General features: G+C 54.2%; 1 protein-coding gene across 1 annotated transcript in view; it reads left to right on the top strand.

The window, feature by feature from the left end:
- The window catches only part of LOC144953293 (ribonucleoside-diphosphate reductase large subunit-like), an 84,149-nt gene that overhangs the window by 46,101 nt on the left and 18,819 nt on the right, over positions 1–19,229 (top strand). Inside the window, 1 exon segment of the mRNA XM_078883864.1 lies at positions 1,401–1,496. Within this exon segment, the coding sequence (XP_078739990.1) occupies positions 1,401–1,496 (96 nt within the window).

The following is a 19,229-nucleotide window of genomic DNA, read 5'->3' as shown; positions in this document are numbered from 1 at the left end:
CCCCCTGAGAGAGAGAGAGAGACACCCAGACCCAGGGTCTCAGTGTCTCCGACACGGCCATCGTGAACCCCCTGAGAGAGAGAGACACCCAGACCCAGGGTCTCAGTGTCTCCGACACGGCCATCGTGAACCCCCTGAGAGAGAGAGACACCCAGACCCAGGGTCTCGGTGTCTCCGACACGGCCATCGTGAACCCCCTGAGAGAGAGAGAGAGACACCCAGACCCAGGGTCTCAGTGTCTCCGACACGGCCATCGTGAACCCCCTGAGAGAGAGAGAGACACCCAGACCCAGGGTCTCAGTGTCTCCGACACGGCCATCGTGAACCCCTTGAGAGAGAGAGAGACACCCAGACCCAGGGTCTCAGTGTCTCCGACACGGCCATCGTGAACCCCCTGAGAGAGAGAGACACCCAGACCCAGGGTCTCAGTGTCTCCGACACGGCCATCGTGAACCCCCTGAGAGAGAGAGACACCCAGACCCAGGGTCTCGGTGTCTCCGACACGGCCATCGTGAACCCCCTGAGAGAGAGAGAGAGACACCCAGACCCAGGGTCTCAGTGTCTCCGACACGGCCATCGTGAACCCCCTGAGAGAGAGAGACACCCAGACCCAGGGTCTCAGTGTCTCCGACACGGCCATCGTGAACCCCCTGAGAGAGACAGAGACACCCAGACCCAGGGTCTCCGTGTCTCCGACACGGCCATCGTGAACCCCCTGAGAGAGAGAGAGAGACACCCAGACCCAGGGTCTCAGTGTCTCCGACACGGCCATCGTGAACCCCCTGAGAGAGAGAGAGACACCCAGACCCAGGGTCTCAGTGTCTCCGACACGGCCATCGTGAACCCCTTGAGAGAGAGAGAGACACCCAGACCCAGGGTCTCAGTGTCTCCGACACGGCCATCGTGAACCCCCTGAGAGAGAGAGACACCCAGACCCAGGGTCTCAGTGTCTCCGACACGGCCATCGTGAACCCCCTGAGAGAGAGAGACACCCAGACCCAGGGTCTCGGTGTCTCCGACACGGCCATCGTGAACCCCCTGAGAGAGAGAGAGAGACACCCAGACCCAGGGTCTCAGTGTCTCCGACACGGCCATCGTGAACCCCCTGAGAGAGAGAGACACCCAGACCCAGGGTCTCAGTGTCTCCGACACGGCCATCGTGAACCCCCTGAGAGAGAGAGACACCCAGACCCAGGGTCTCGGTGTCTCCGACACGGCCATCGTGAACCCCCTGAGAGAGAGAGAGAGACACCCAGACCCAGGGTCTCAGTGTCTCCGACACGGCCATCGTGAACCCCCTGAGAGAGAGAGACACCCAGACCCGAGCCCTCCGCGGGTGACGTTGCCGCGGCAACGGGGGGTCCGACGTTGCCGTGGTAACGCTGGTCCGCTTGTGTCAGGTCGTGAACCCGCACCTGCTGAAGGACCTCACGGAGCGAGGCTTGTGGAGCGAGGAGATGAAGAACCAACTCATCGCTCACAACGGCTCCGTACAGGTGCACGCACGCACGGGCACGCACACACACACACACGCACACACACGGGCACGCACACACACGCATGGGCACGCACGCGCGCACACGCACGCACACGCACGGACACGCACACTCATCCACTCACTCACTCATTCAACAGTCACTCACTCAACCGCTCACTCGCTCTCTCATCCGCACACTCATTCACCTGCTCGCTCATCCACTCACTCATCCGCACGCTCAGCTGCTCACTCACTCATCCGCACACTCACTCATCCGCTCACCCACTCACCCGCACACTCACTCACCCGCTCACTCACACACACAGTCACTCACCCGCACACTCACTGATCCACTCACTCACCTGCTTGCTCATCCACTCACTCACCCGCACACTCACTCATCCACTCACCCGTTCGCTCACTCATCCGCTCACACACACACACTCACTCACCCGCACACTCACTCATCCGCTCACTCACACACACACTCACTCACCCGCACACTCACTCATCCACTCACCCGTTCGCTCACTCATCCGCTCACACACACACTCACTCACTCACCCGCACACTCACTCATCCACTCACCCGTTCGCTCACTCATCCGCTCACACACACACTCACTCACTCACCCGCACACTCACTCATCCACTCACCCGTTCGCTCACTCATCCGCTCACTCACACACACACTCACTCACCCGCACACTCACCCATCCACTCATCCACACGCTCACTCGCACACTCACTCACCTGCTCACTCACCCGCACACTCACTCACCCGCTCACTCACTCATCCACTCACTCATCCACTCACTCACCCGCACACTCACCCATCCACACGCTCACCCGCTCACTCGCACACTCACTCACCTGCTCACTCACCCGCACACTCACTCATCCACTCACTCACTCATCCACTCACTCATCCACTCACTCACCCGCACACTCACTCATCCACACGCTCACCCGCTCACTCGCACACTCACTCACCCACTTACTCACCCGCACACTCACTCACCCGCACACTCACTCATCCGCTCACTCACCCACTCGCTCACCCGCACGCTCACTCACCCGCTCGCCCACTCACCCGCTCACTCACCCCGCCCCCCCCCCCCGTCCCTACTGCGTACACCACCTGGGCCAGACGCCTCCTGCTCAGCGAGTCTTGAGACTCCTGGCGGAATGAGGAAACGAAACGAAAGCTGATGAATATTGACGGTGGCGAGGCTGTGATGGTAGGTGATGATGATGATGGTGGCGGTGGTGGCGGTGGTGGTGGTGGTGGTGATGATGATGATGGTCGCGGTGGTGGTGGTGGTGGTGGCGATGATGATTATGGTGGTGGCGGTGGTGGTGGTGGTGGTGGTGGTTGCGATGATGGTGGTGGCGGTGGTGGTGGTGGTGATGATGATTATGGTGGTGGTGGTGGTGATGATGATTATGGTGGTGGTGGTGGTGGCGATGATTATGGTGGTGGTGGTGGTGGCGGTGGTGATGCTGATTATGGTGGTGGTGGTGGTGATGCTGATTATGGTGGCGGTGGTGGTGACGGTGGTGGTGGTGATGATGGTGGTGGTGATGGTGGTGGTGGTGGTGGTGGCGGCGGTGGCGGTGGTGGTGGTGGTGATGCTGATTATGGTGGTGGTGGTGGTAGTGATGCTGATTATGGTGGTGGTGGTGGTGATGCTGATTATGGTGGTGGTGGTGGTGATGATGATTATGGTGGTGGTGGTGGCGGTGGTGGTGACGGTGGTGGTGATGCTGATTATGGTGGTGGTGGTGGTGGTGATGCTGATTATGGTGGTGGTGGTGATGCTGATTATGGTGGTGGTGGTGGCGGTGGTGGTGACGGTGGTGGTGGTGATGATGATTATGGTGGTGGTGGTGGTGATGATGATTGTGGTGGTGGTGGTGGTGGTGGCGATGATTATGGTGGTGGTGGTGGCGGTGGCGGTGGTGGTGACGGTGGTGGTGGTGATGATGATTATGGTGGTGGTGGTGGTGGTGATGATGATTATGGTGGTGTTGGTGGTGGTGGCGATGATTATGGTGGTGGTGGCGGTGATGGTGGCAGTGATGATGCTGATTATGGTGGTGGCGGTGATGATGCTGATTATGGTGGTGGTGGTGGCGGTGGTGGTGACAGTGGTGGTGATGATGCTGATTATGGTGGTGGTGGTGGCGGTGGTGGTGACAGTGGTGGTGGTGATGCTGATTATGGTGGTGGTGGTGGTGGTGGTGATGATGATTATGGTGGTGGCGGTGGCGGTGGTGGTGACGGTGGTGGTGGTGGTGATGCTGATTATGGTGGTGGTGGTGGTGATGATGATTATGGTGGTGGTGGTGGCGGTGGTGGTGACGGTGGTGGTGGTGATGCTGATTATGGTGGCGGTGGTGGCGGTGTTGGTGACGGTGGTGGTGGTGATGATGATTATGGTGGTGGTGGTGGCGGTGGTGGTGACGGTGGTGGTGGTGGTGATGATGATTATGGTGGTGGTGGTGGCGGTGGTGGCGGCGGTGGTGGTGGTGATGATGATTATGGTGGTGGTGGTGGCGGTGGTGGTGGTGGCGGTGGTGATGCTGATTATGGTGGTGGTGGTGGTGATGCTGATTATGGTGGCGGTGGTGGTGACGGTGGTGGTGGTGATGATGGTGGTGGTGATGGTGGTGGTGGTGGTGGTGGCGGCGGTGGCGGTGGTGGTGGTGGTGATGCTGATTATGGTGGTGGTGGTGGTAGTGATGCTGATTATGGTGGTGGTGGTGGTGATGCTGATTATGGTGGTGGTGGTGGTGATGATGATTATGGTGGTGGTGGTGGCGGTGGTGGTGACGGTGGTGGTGATGCTGATTATGGTGGTGGTGGTGGTGGTGATGCTGATTATGGTGGTGGTGGTGATGCTGATTATGGTGGTGGTGGTGGCGGTGGTGGTGACGGTGGTGGTGGTGATGATGATTATGGTGGTGGTGGTGGTGATGATGATTGTGGTGGTGGTGGTGGTGGTGGCGATGATTATGGTGGTGGTGGTGGCGGTGGCGGTGGTGGTGACGGTGGTGGTGGTGATGATGATTATGGTGGTGGTGGTGGTGGTGATGATGATTATGGTGGTGTTGGTGGTGGTGGCGATGATTATGGTGGTGGTGGCGGTGATGGTGGCAGTGATGATGCTGATTATGGTGGTGGCGGTGATGATGCTGATTATGGTGGTGGTGGTGGCGGTGGTGGTGACAGTGGTGGTGATGATGCTGATTATGGTGGTGGTGGTGGCGGTGGTGGTGACAGTGGTGGTGGTGATGCTGATTATGGTGGTGGTGGTGGTGGTGGTGATGATGATTATGGTGGTGGCGGTGGCGGTGGTGGTGACGGTGGTGGTGGTGGTGATGCTGATTATGGTGGTGGTGGTGGTGATGATGATTATGGTGGTGGTGGTGGCGGTGGTGGTGACGGTGGTGGTGGTGATGCTGATTATGGTGGCGGTGGTGGCGGTGTTGGTGACGGTGGTGGTGGTGATGATGATTATGGTGGTGGTGGTGGCGGTGGTGGTGACGGTGGTGGTGGTGGTGATGATGATTATGGTGGTGGTGGTGGCGGTGGTGGCGGCGGTGGTGGTGGTGATGATGATTATGGTGGTGGTGGTGGCGGTGGTGGTGACGGTGGTGGTGGTGATGATGATTATGGTGGTGGTGGTGGCGGTGGTGGCGGCGGTGGTGGTGGTGATGATGATTATGGTGGTGGTGGTGGTGATGATGATTATGGTGGTGGTGGTGGCGGTGGTGGTGACGGTGGTGGTGGTGATGATGATTATGGTGGTGGTGGTGGTGATGATGATTGTGGTGGTGGTGGTGGTGGTGGCGATGATTATGGTGGTGGTGGCGGCGGTGGTGGTGGTGGTGGGAGCGATGATGATGATGATGATTATGGTGGTGGCGGTGGTGGTGGTGGCGGTGGTGATGATTATGGTGGTGGTGGTGGTGGTGATGATGATTATGGTGGTGGCGGTGGTAGTGGTGGCGGTGGTGATGATTATGGTGGTGGCGGTGGTGGTGGTGGCGGTGGTGATGATTATGGTGGTGGTGGTGGTGGTGATGATGATTATGGTGGTGGCGGTGGTGGTGGTGGCGGTGGTGATGATTATGGTGGTGGCGGTGGTGGTGGTGGTGGCGGTGGTGATGATTATGGTGGTGGTGGTGGTGGTGGGAGCGATGGCTCGGTGATTGGTATTTAATGATGAGCAGTGATGGTGATGCATCTGCGGACAAAGACAAAGATCCCCCATGTAGCTCCTAGCAGCCTGTATGGTCAAGTGCTGTTAGCAGCGCTACCTATGAAGGCTACCGGCACTGTGGCTACACACACAGAGGGGGTGGGTGGCCAGCACCACCACGCCCGGCCGCCTTTGTCTCTCCCCCAGTGCTAGCGATGTTCACTACTACACCACCGCTACTACACCACCGCTACTACTCCAGCTACTCATTTGAGGCTGAGTCGACCTAGGGGAGGCCCAGGGCCGGTTCAGATAATCGTCACCGGCGGTGTTGGCCGTGAGCGGGAACCGAACTCGGGTCGCCGGGTTCGTAGCGCGGCGCTAACCACTACACCCACCACTCCCCACTACCGCACAGACAGACACACACGCAGACACAGTCGCACGCATGCAGGCACAGACACACACAGACACTAACACAGACAGGCGCAGACACGCACACACTGACACACGCTAACACGCACACACACAGACGCGCACAGACACTGACACACACTGACACACACTGACACACGCAGACACTAACACACAGTGACACACACACAGTGACACACACACAGTGACACACACACTGACACACACACAGTGAAACACACTGACACACACACACAGTGACACACACACACTGACACACTGCATCACACACACAGTGACACACACTGCATCACACACACACAGTGACACACACAGTGACACACACACACACACACAGTGACACACACACACACAGTGACACTGAAACACACACAGACACACACACAGACACACAGTGACACACACACTGACACACACACACAGTGACACACACAGACACACACAGACACACAGTGGCACACACACTGACACACACACACGCTAACACACACACACTGATACGCGCACACACTGACACACACACACACGCAGTCACGCACACACTGACACACACACACTGACACACACACACTAACACGCGCACACACTGACACACGGACACTAACACGCACACACTGACACACACACACTGACACACACACACGCAGTCATGCGCACACTGACACACACACACTAACACGCGCACACACTGACACACACGCTAACACACACACACGCAGTCACGCGCACACACTGACACACACACACTGACACACGCACACTAACACGCGCACACTGACACACACACACTGACACACACACGCAGTCACGCGCACACTGACACACACACACTAACACGCACACACTAACACGCGCACACACTGACACACACACACTAACACGCGCACACACTGACACACACACACTGACACACGCACACGCAGTCACGCGCACACTGACACACACACACTGACACACGCACACGCAGTCACGCGCACACTGACACACACACTGACACACACACACACACGCAGTCACGCGCACACTGACACACACACACTGACACACACACACGCAGTCACACACACACTGACACACACACACTGACACACACACACGCAGTCACGCGCACACTGACACACACACACTGACACACGCACACGCAGTCACACACACACTGACACACACACACTGACACACACACACGCAGTCACGCGCACACTGACACACACACACTGACACACGCACACTGACACACACACACTGACACACACACACGCAGTCACGCGCACACTGACACACACACACTGACACATGCACACTAACACGCGCACACACTGACACACACACACTGACACACACACACTGACACACACACACTGACACACACACACACTGACACACACACACTGACAGTAACACGCGCACACTGACACACACACAGACACACTGACACACACACACTGACAGTAACACGCGCACACTGACACACACACACACTGACACGCGCACACTGACAGTAACACGCGCACACTGACACACACACACACACACTGACACACACACACACTGACACACACACGCAGACACGCTGCTAATTTACTCGAGGACAGAAGAGTAGGAAGGGAAGGGGGAGAGAGAAAATCCTCAATTTCAATTAAGTCCCAATTACTTAAGCGGGAGTCCAATGAAAATTCACTTAATCATCATTCATTAGGACCCTGCCACAAAACTACACACACACACAGAACTACACACACACACTGCACACACAGCACACACACAGCACTACACACACAAAACTACACACACACACTACACACACACAGCACTACACACACACTACACACACACTACACACACAGAACTACACACACACTACACACACACTGCACACACACTGCACACACACTGCACACACAGCACACACACAGCACTACACACACACACACTGCACACACAGCACACACACAGCACTACACACACACAAAACTACACACACACACTACACACACACTACACACACTACACACACAGAACTACACACACACAGCACTACACACACACTACACACACACTACACACACACTGCACACACAGCACTACACACACACACAGCACTACACACACACTACACACACACAGCACTACACACACACACAGCACTACACACACACAGCACTACACACACACACAGCACTACACACACACAGCTACACACACAGACACACACACACAGCTACACACACAGACACACAGACACACACAGACACACACACACACACAGCTACACACACAGACACACACACAGCTACACACAGACACACACAGACACACACAAACAGACACAGACACACACACAGATACACACACATAGGCACACACACAGACACACACACATACACACAGGCACACACACATACGCACAGACACACACAGACACACACAGACACACACAAACATAGACACAGACACACACACACAGACACACACACACAGACACACACAGACAAACACACACAGACACACACACAGACACACAAACACACACACACAGACTCACACACATAGACACATACACGCAGACAGACACACAGGCACACACACAGACACACACACAGACAGACAAACACACACAGACACACACAGACACACACACAGACACACACACACAGATACACACACAGACACACACAGACAAACACACACAGACACACACAGACAAACACAGACAAACACACACAAGACAGACACACACAACACACACACACCACACACACCACACACACACCACACACACACCACATACACTAACACAACACACACACACCACACACACACCACACACACACCACACACACACCACACACACACACCACACACACACACACACACACACTACACACACACAACACACACACCACACACACACACTACACACACACCACACACACCACACACACACTACACACACACACAACACACACACCACACACACACTACACACCACACACACTACACACACACACTACACACACACACACCACACACACACACCACACACACACTACACACACACCACACACACACAACACACCACACACACTACACACACACACTACACACACACACACCACACACACCACACACACACCACACACACCACACACACACACCACACACACAACACACACTACACACACACACAACACACTACACACTACACACACCACACACCACACACACACACTACACACACACACAACACACACTACACACACACTACACACACCACACACCACACACACACTACACACACACACAACACACACTACACACACACAACACACACTACACACACACTGCACACACAGCACTACACACACACACAGCACTACACACACACTACACACACACATCACTACACACACACACAGCACTACACACACACAGCACTACACACACACACAGCACTACACACACACAGCTACACACACAGACACACACACACAGCTACACACACAGACACACAGACACACACAGACACACACACACACACAGCTACACACACAGACACACACACAGCTACACACAGACACACACAGACACACACAAACAGACACAGACACACACACAGATACACACACATAGGCACACACACAGACACACACACATACACACAGGCACACACACATACGCACAGACACACACAGACACACACAGACACACACAAACATAGACACAGACACACACACACAGATACACACACACAGACACACACAGACAAACACACACAGACACACACACAGACACACAAACACACACACACAGACACACACACATAGACACATACACGCAGACAGACACACAGGCACACACACAGACACACACACAGACAGACAAACACACACAGACACACACAGACACACACACAGACACACACACACAGATACACACACAGACACACACAGACAAACACACACAGACACACACAGACAAACACAGACAAACACACACAAGACAGACACACACAACACACACACACCACACACACCACACACACACCACACACACACCACATACACTAACACAACACACACACACCACACACACACCACACACACACCACACACACACACCACACACACACACTACACACACACTACACACACACAACACACACACCACACACACACTACACACACACCACACACACCACACACACACTACACACACACACAACACACACACACCACACACACACTACACACCACACACACTACACACACACACTACACACACACACACCACACACACACCACACACACACTACACACACACCACACACACACTACACACCACACACACTACACACACACACTACACACACACACACCACACACACACACCACACACACCACACACACACACACCACACACACACACACACACACACACCACACACACACACACACACACACCACACACACACACAACACACACTACACACACACACAACACACTACACACTACACACACCACACACCACACACACACACTACACACACACACAACACACACTACACACACACTACACACACCACACACCACACACACACTACACACACACACAACACACACTACACACACTACACACACACAACACACACTACACACTACACACACCACACACCACACACACACACCACACTACACACACACACCACACACACACCACACCACACTACACACACACACCACACACACACCACACACACACACTACACACACACACCACACACACACCACACACACACCACACACACACTACACACACACCACACACACACTACACACACACACCACACACAGAGGGAGTCACTTGTCCCCCCCCCACCGCTGATTTGTGCCTCTACGGGTGAGATTCATGAGATCCTCCCGGGGGGATGTGCGGGGTAACGTGACCCCCCCCCCCACTATCAGCCCCCCCCCCCCACTATCAACCCCCCCACCACCACTCTCAACCCCCCCCCACTCTCAACCCCCCCCCACTCTCACCCCCACCACTATCAACCCTCCTCCCACTCTCAACCCCCCCCCCCACTCTCACACCCCCCACTCTCACCCCCACCACTATCAACCGCCGCCCCCCCACTCTCAACCCCCCCCCCCCACTCTCACCCCCATCACTATCAACCGCCCCCCCCCCACTCTCAACCCCCCCCCCACTCTCACCCCCCCCCCCACTCTCACCCCCACCACTATCAACCGCCCCCCCCCACTCTCAACCCCCCCCCACTCTCACCCCCATCACTATCAACCGCCCCCCCCCACTCTCAACCCCCCCCCCACTCTCACCCCCCCCACTCTCAACCCCCCCCCCCCACTCTCACCCTCACCACTATCAACCCTCCTCCCACTCTCAACCCCTCCCCCCCACCACTATCAACCGCCCCCCCCCCCACTCTCACACCCCCCACTCTCACCCCCCCCCCCACCACTCTCAACCCCCCCCCCCCACTCTCAACCCCCCCCCTCTCACCCCCACCACTATCAACCCTCCTCCCACTCTCAACCCCTCCCCCCCACCACTATCAACCGCCCCCCCACTCTCACACCCCCCACTCTCACCCCCCCCACCACTCTCAACCCCCCCCCCCCACTATCAGCCCCCCCCCCACTATCAGCCCCCCCCCACTATCAGCCCCCCCCCCCACTATCAGCCCCACCACTATCAGCCCCCCCACGCTGGGCTATGTATTGCCTTGTCACCGCCTTCTCACTTAGCGTGTGGCCACAGACACTGCATCACACACTGACACACACACAGTGACACACACACAGTGACACACACACACAGTGACACACACACAGTGACACACACACACAGTGACACACACACAGTGACACACACACACAGTGACACACACACACAGTGAGACACACACAGTGAGACACACACACACAGTGACACACACACAGTGACACACACACACACAGTGACACACACACACAGTGACACACACACAGTGACACACACACAGTGAGACACACACACAGTGACACACACACAGTGACACACACACACAGTGACACACACACACAGTGACACACACACAGTGAGACACACACACAGTGACACACACACAGTGAGACACACACACAGTGAGACACACACACAGTGACACACACACAGTGACACACACACACAGTGACACACACACAGTGACACACACACAGTGAGACACACACACAGTGACACACACACAGTGACACACACACACAGTGACACACACACAGTGAGACACACACACACAGTGACACACACACAGTGAGACACACACACAGTGACACACACACAGTGACACACACACAGTGAGACACACACACAGTGAGACACACACACAGTGACACACACACAGTGATACACACACACAGTGACACACACACACTGACACACACACACACAGTGACACACACACACAGTGACACACACACACAGTGACACACACAGTGACACACACACACACAGTGACACACACAGTGACACACACAGTGACACACACACAGTGACACACACACAGACACACACAGACACACTGACACACAGTGACACACACAGACACACACAGACACACTGACACACAGTGACACACACACACACACAGTGACACACACACACAGTGACACACACACACAGTGACACACACACACAGTGACACACTGACACACACAGTGACACACACACACAGTGACACACACACACACAGTGACACACTGACACACACAGACACACACACACAGTGACACACACACACACAGTGACACTGCATCACACAGTGACACACACAGCGACACTGCATCACACACAGTGACACACACAGCGACACTGCATCACACACAGTGACACACACAGTGACACACACAGTGACACACACAGTGACACACAGTGACACTGCATCACACACAGTGACACACACAGTGACACACACAGCGACACACACAGCGACACACACAGTGACACTGCATCACACAGTGACACACACAGTGACACACACAGTGACACTGCATCACACACAGTGACACACACAGTGACACTGCATCACACACAGTGACACACACAGTGACACACACAGTGACACACACACACAGTGACACACACAGTGACACTGCATCACACACAGTGACACACACAGTGACACTGCATCACACACAGTGACACACACAGTGACACACACAGTGACACACACAGCGACACTGCATCACACACAGTGACACACACAGTGACACACACAGCGACACTGCATCACACAGTGACACTGCATCACACACAGTGACACACACAGTGACACTGCATCACACACAGTGACACACACAGTGACACACACAGTGACACACACAGTGACACTGCATCACACACAGTGACACTGCATCACACACAGTGACACACACAGTGACACACACAGTGACACACACAGTGACACTGCATCACACACAGTGACACACACAGTGACACACACAGTGACACTGCATCACACAGTGACACACACAGTGACACACACAGTGACACTGCATCACACACAGTGACACACACAGTGACACACACAGTGACACTGCATCACACAGTGACACACACAGTGACACACACAGTGACACTGCATCACACACAGTGACACACACAGTGACACACACAGTGACACACACAGTGACACACACAGCGACACACACAGCGACACTGCATCACACAGTGACACACACAGTGACACACACAGCGACACTGCATCACACACAGTGACACACACAGTGACACACACAGCGACACACACAGTGACACACACAGTGACACACACAGTGACACACACAGTGACACACACAGTGACACACACAGCGACACACACAGCGACACTGCATCACACAGTGACACACACAGTGACACACACAGTGACACACACAGCGACACACACAGTGACACACACAGTGACACACACAGTGACACACACAGTGACACACACAGCGACACACACAGTGACACACACAGTGACACTGCATCACACAGTGACACACACAGTGACACACACAGCGACACTGCATCACACACAGTGACACACACAGTGACACTGCATCACACACAGTGACACACACAGTGACACACACAGTGACACACACAGTGACACACACAGTGACACTGCATCACACACAGTGACACACACAGTGACACACACAGTGACACACACAGTGACACTGACACTGCATCACACACAGTGACACACACAGCGACACACACAGTGACACACACAGTGACACACACAGTGACACACACAGTGAGACACACAGTGACACACACAGTGAACACTGCATCACACACAGTGGACACACACAGTGACACTGCATCACACACAGTGACACACACAGTGACACACACAGCGACACACACAGTGACACACACACAGTGACACACACAGTGACACTGCATCACACACAAGTGACACACACAGTGACACTGCATCACACACAGTGACACACACAGTGACACACACAGTGACACACACAGTGACACTGCATCACACACAGTGACACACACAGTGACACACACAACAGTGACACACACAGTGACACACACAGTGACACTGCATCACACACAGCGACACACACAGTGACACACACACAGTGACACACACAGTGACACTGCATCACACACAGTGACACACACAGTGACACACACACAGTGACACACACAGTGACACTGCATCACACACAGTGACACACACAGTGACACACACAGTGACACACACACAGTGACACACACAGCGACACTGCATCACACACAGTGACACACACAGTGACACACACACAGTGACACACACAGTGACACACACAGTGACACTGCATCACACACAGTGACACACACAGTGACACACACACAGTGACACTGCATCACACACAGTGACACACACAGTGACACACACAGTGACACACACACAGTGACACACACAGTGACACACACAGTGACACTGCATCACACACAGTGACACACACAGTGACACACACAGCGACACTGCATCACACACAGTGACACACACAGTGACACACACACAGTGACACACACAGTGACACACACAGTGACACTGCATCACACACAGTGACACACACAGTGACACACACAGTGACACTGCATCACACACAGTGACACACACAGTGACACTGCATCACACACAGTGACACACACAGTGACACACACAGCGACACACACAGTGACACTGCATCACACAGTGACACACACAGCGACACTGCATCACACACAGTGACACACACAGTGACACACACAGTGACACTGCATCACACACAGTGACACTGCATCACACACAGTGACACACACAGTGACACACACAGTGACACTGCATCATACACAGTGACACACACAGTGACACACACAGTGACACTGCATCACACACAGTGACACTGCATCACACACAGTGACACACACAGTGACACACACAGTGACACTGCATCACACACAGTGACACTGCATCACACACAGTGACACACACAGTGACACACACAGTGACACACACAGCGACACTGCATCACACACAGTGACACTGCATCACACACAGTGACACACACAGTGACACTGCATCACACACAGTGACACACACAGTGACACACACACAGTGACACACACAGTGACACTGCATCACACACAGTGACACACACAGCGACACACACAGTGACACACACAGTGACACACACAGTGACACTGCATCACACACAGTGACACACACAGTGACACACACAGCGACACTGCATCACACACAGTGACACACACACAGTGACACACACAGTGACACTGCATCACACACAGTGACACACACAGCGACACACACAGCGACACACACAGTGACACACACAGTGACACACACAGCGACACTGCATCACACACAGTGACACACACAGTGGCACACACAGCGACACTGCATCACACACAGTGACACACACACAGTGACACACACAGTGACACTGCATCACACACAGCGACACACACAGTGACACACACAGTGACACTGCATCACACACAGTGACACACACAGTGACACACACAGTGACACTGCATCACACACAGTGACACACACACAGTGACACACACAGTGACACTGCATCACACACAGCGACACACACAGTGACACACACAGTGACACTGCATCACACACAGTGACACACACAGCGACACACACAGTGACACACACAGTGGCACACACAGCGACACTGCATCACACACAGCGACACACACAGTGACACACACAGTGACACTGCATCACACACAGTGACACACACAGTGACACACACAGTGACACTGCATCACACACAGTGACACACACAGTGACACACACAGTGACACTGCATCACACACAGTGACACACACAGCGACACACACAGTGACACTGCATCACACACAGTGACACACACAGCGACACACACAGTGACACACACAGTGACACACACAGTGACACTGCATCACACACAGTGACACACACAGCGACACACACAGTGACACTGCATCACACACAGTGACACACACAGCGACACACACAGTGACACACACAGCGACACACACAGTGACACACACAGTGACACACACAGTGACACTGCATCACACACAGTGACACACACAGTGACACACACAGTGACACTGCATCACACACAGTGACACACACAGCGACACACACAGTGACACACACAGTGACACACACAGTGACACTGCATCACACACAGTGACACACACAGTGACACACACAGTGACACTGCATCACACACAGCGACACACACAGCGACACACACAGCGACACACACAGTGACACACACAGTGACACTGCATCACACACAGTGACACACACAGCGACACACACAGTGACACACACAGTGACACTGCATCACACACAGTGACACACACAGTGACACACACAGTGACACTGCATCACACACAGCGACACACACAGCGACACACACAGCGACACACACAGTGACACACACAGTGACACTGCATCACACACAGCGACACACACAGCGACACACACAGCGACACACACAGTGACACACACAGTGACACTGCATCACACACAGCGACACACACAGTGACACACACAGTGACACTGCATCACACACAGTGACACACACAGCGACACACACAGTGACACTGCATCACACACAGTGACACACACAGCGACACACACAGTGACACACACAGTGACACACACAGTGACACTGCATCACACACAGTGACACACACAGCGACACACACAGTGACACTGCATCACACACAGTGACACACACAGCGACACACACAGTGACACACACAGCGACACACACAGTGACACACACAGTGACACACACAGTGACACTGCATCACACACAGTGACACACACAGTGACACACACAGTGACACTGCATCACACACAGTGACACACACAGCGACACACACAGTGACACACACAGTGACACACACAGTGACACTGCATCACACACAGTGACACACACAGTGACACACACAGTGACACTGCATCACACACAGCGACACACACAGCGACACACACAGCGACACACACAGTGACACACACAGTGACACTGCATCACACACAGTGACACACACAGCGACACACACAGTGACACACACAGTGACACTGCATCACACACAGTGACACACACAGTGACACACACAGTGACACTGCATCACACACAGCGACACACACAGCGACACACACAGCGACACACACAGTGACACACACAGTGACACTGCATCACACACAGCGACACACACAGTGACACACACAGTGACACTGCATCACACACAGTGACACACACAGTGACACACACAGTGACACTGCATCACACACAGTGACACACACAGTGACACACACAGTGACACTGCATCACACACAGCGACACACACAGCGACACACACAGCGACACACACAGTGACACACACAGTGACACTGCATCACACACAGCGACACACACAGCGACACACACAGTGACACACACAGTGACACTGCATCACACACAGTGACACACAGTGACACACACAGCGACACACACAGCGACACACACAGCGACACACAGTGACACTGCATCACACACAGTGACACACACAGTGACACTGCATCACACAGTGACACACACAGCGACACACACAGCGACACACACAGTGACACACACAGTGACACTGCATCACACACAGTGACACACACAGCGACACACACAGTGACACTGCATCACACACAGTGACACACACAGTGACACACACACACACAGTGACACACACAGTGACACTGCATCACACACAGTGACACTGCATCACACACAGTGACACACACAGCGACACACACAGTGACACACAGTGACACACACAGTGACACTGCATCACACACAGTGACACACACAGTGACACACAGTGACACTGCATCACACACAGTGACACACACAGTGACACACAGTGACACTGCATCACACACAGTGACACACACAGTGACACACACAGCGACACTGCATCACACACAGTGACACACACAGTGACACACACAGTGACACACACAGTGACACTGCATCACACACAGTGACACACACAGTGACACACACAGTGACACTGCATCACACACAGTGACACACACAGTGACACACACAGCGACACTGCATCACACACAGTGACACACACAGTGACACACACAGTGACACACACAGTGACACTGCATCACACACAGTGACACACACAGTGACACACACAGTGACACTGCATCACACACAGTGACACACACAGTGACACACACAGTGACACACACAGTGACACTGCATCACACACAGTGACACACACAGTGACACACACAGTGACACTGCATCACACACAGTGACACACACAGTGACACACACAGTGACACACACAGTGACACACACAGTGACACTGCATCACACACAGTGACACACACAGTGACACACACAGTGACACTGCATCACACACAGTGACACACACAGTGACACTGCATCACACAGTGACACACACAGTGACACTGCATCACACAGTGACACACACAGTGACACACACAGTGACACACACAGTGACACTGCATCACACACAGTGACACA

Source organism: Lampetra fluviatilis, chromosome 73 (genome assembly GCF_964198595.1).
Source record: "Lampetra fluviatilis chromosome 73, kcLamFluv1.1, whole genome shotgun sequence".
Lineage (NCBI taxonomy): Eukaryota > Metazoa > Chordata > Hyperoartia > Petromyzontiformes > Petromyzontidae > Lampetra > Lampetra fluviatilis.
Note: the sequence above shows the minus strand (reverse complement) of the source record. Positions and strands in the feature narration are given on the sequence as shown.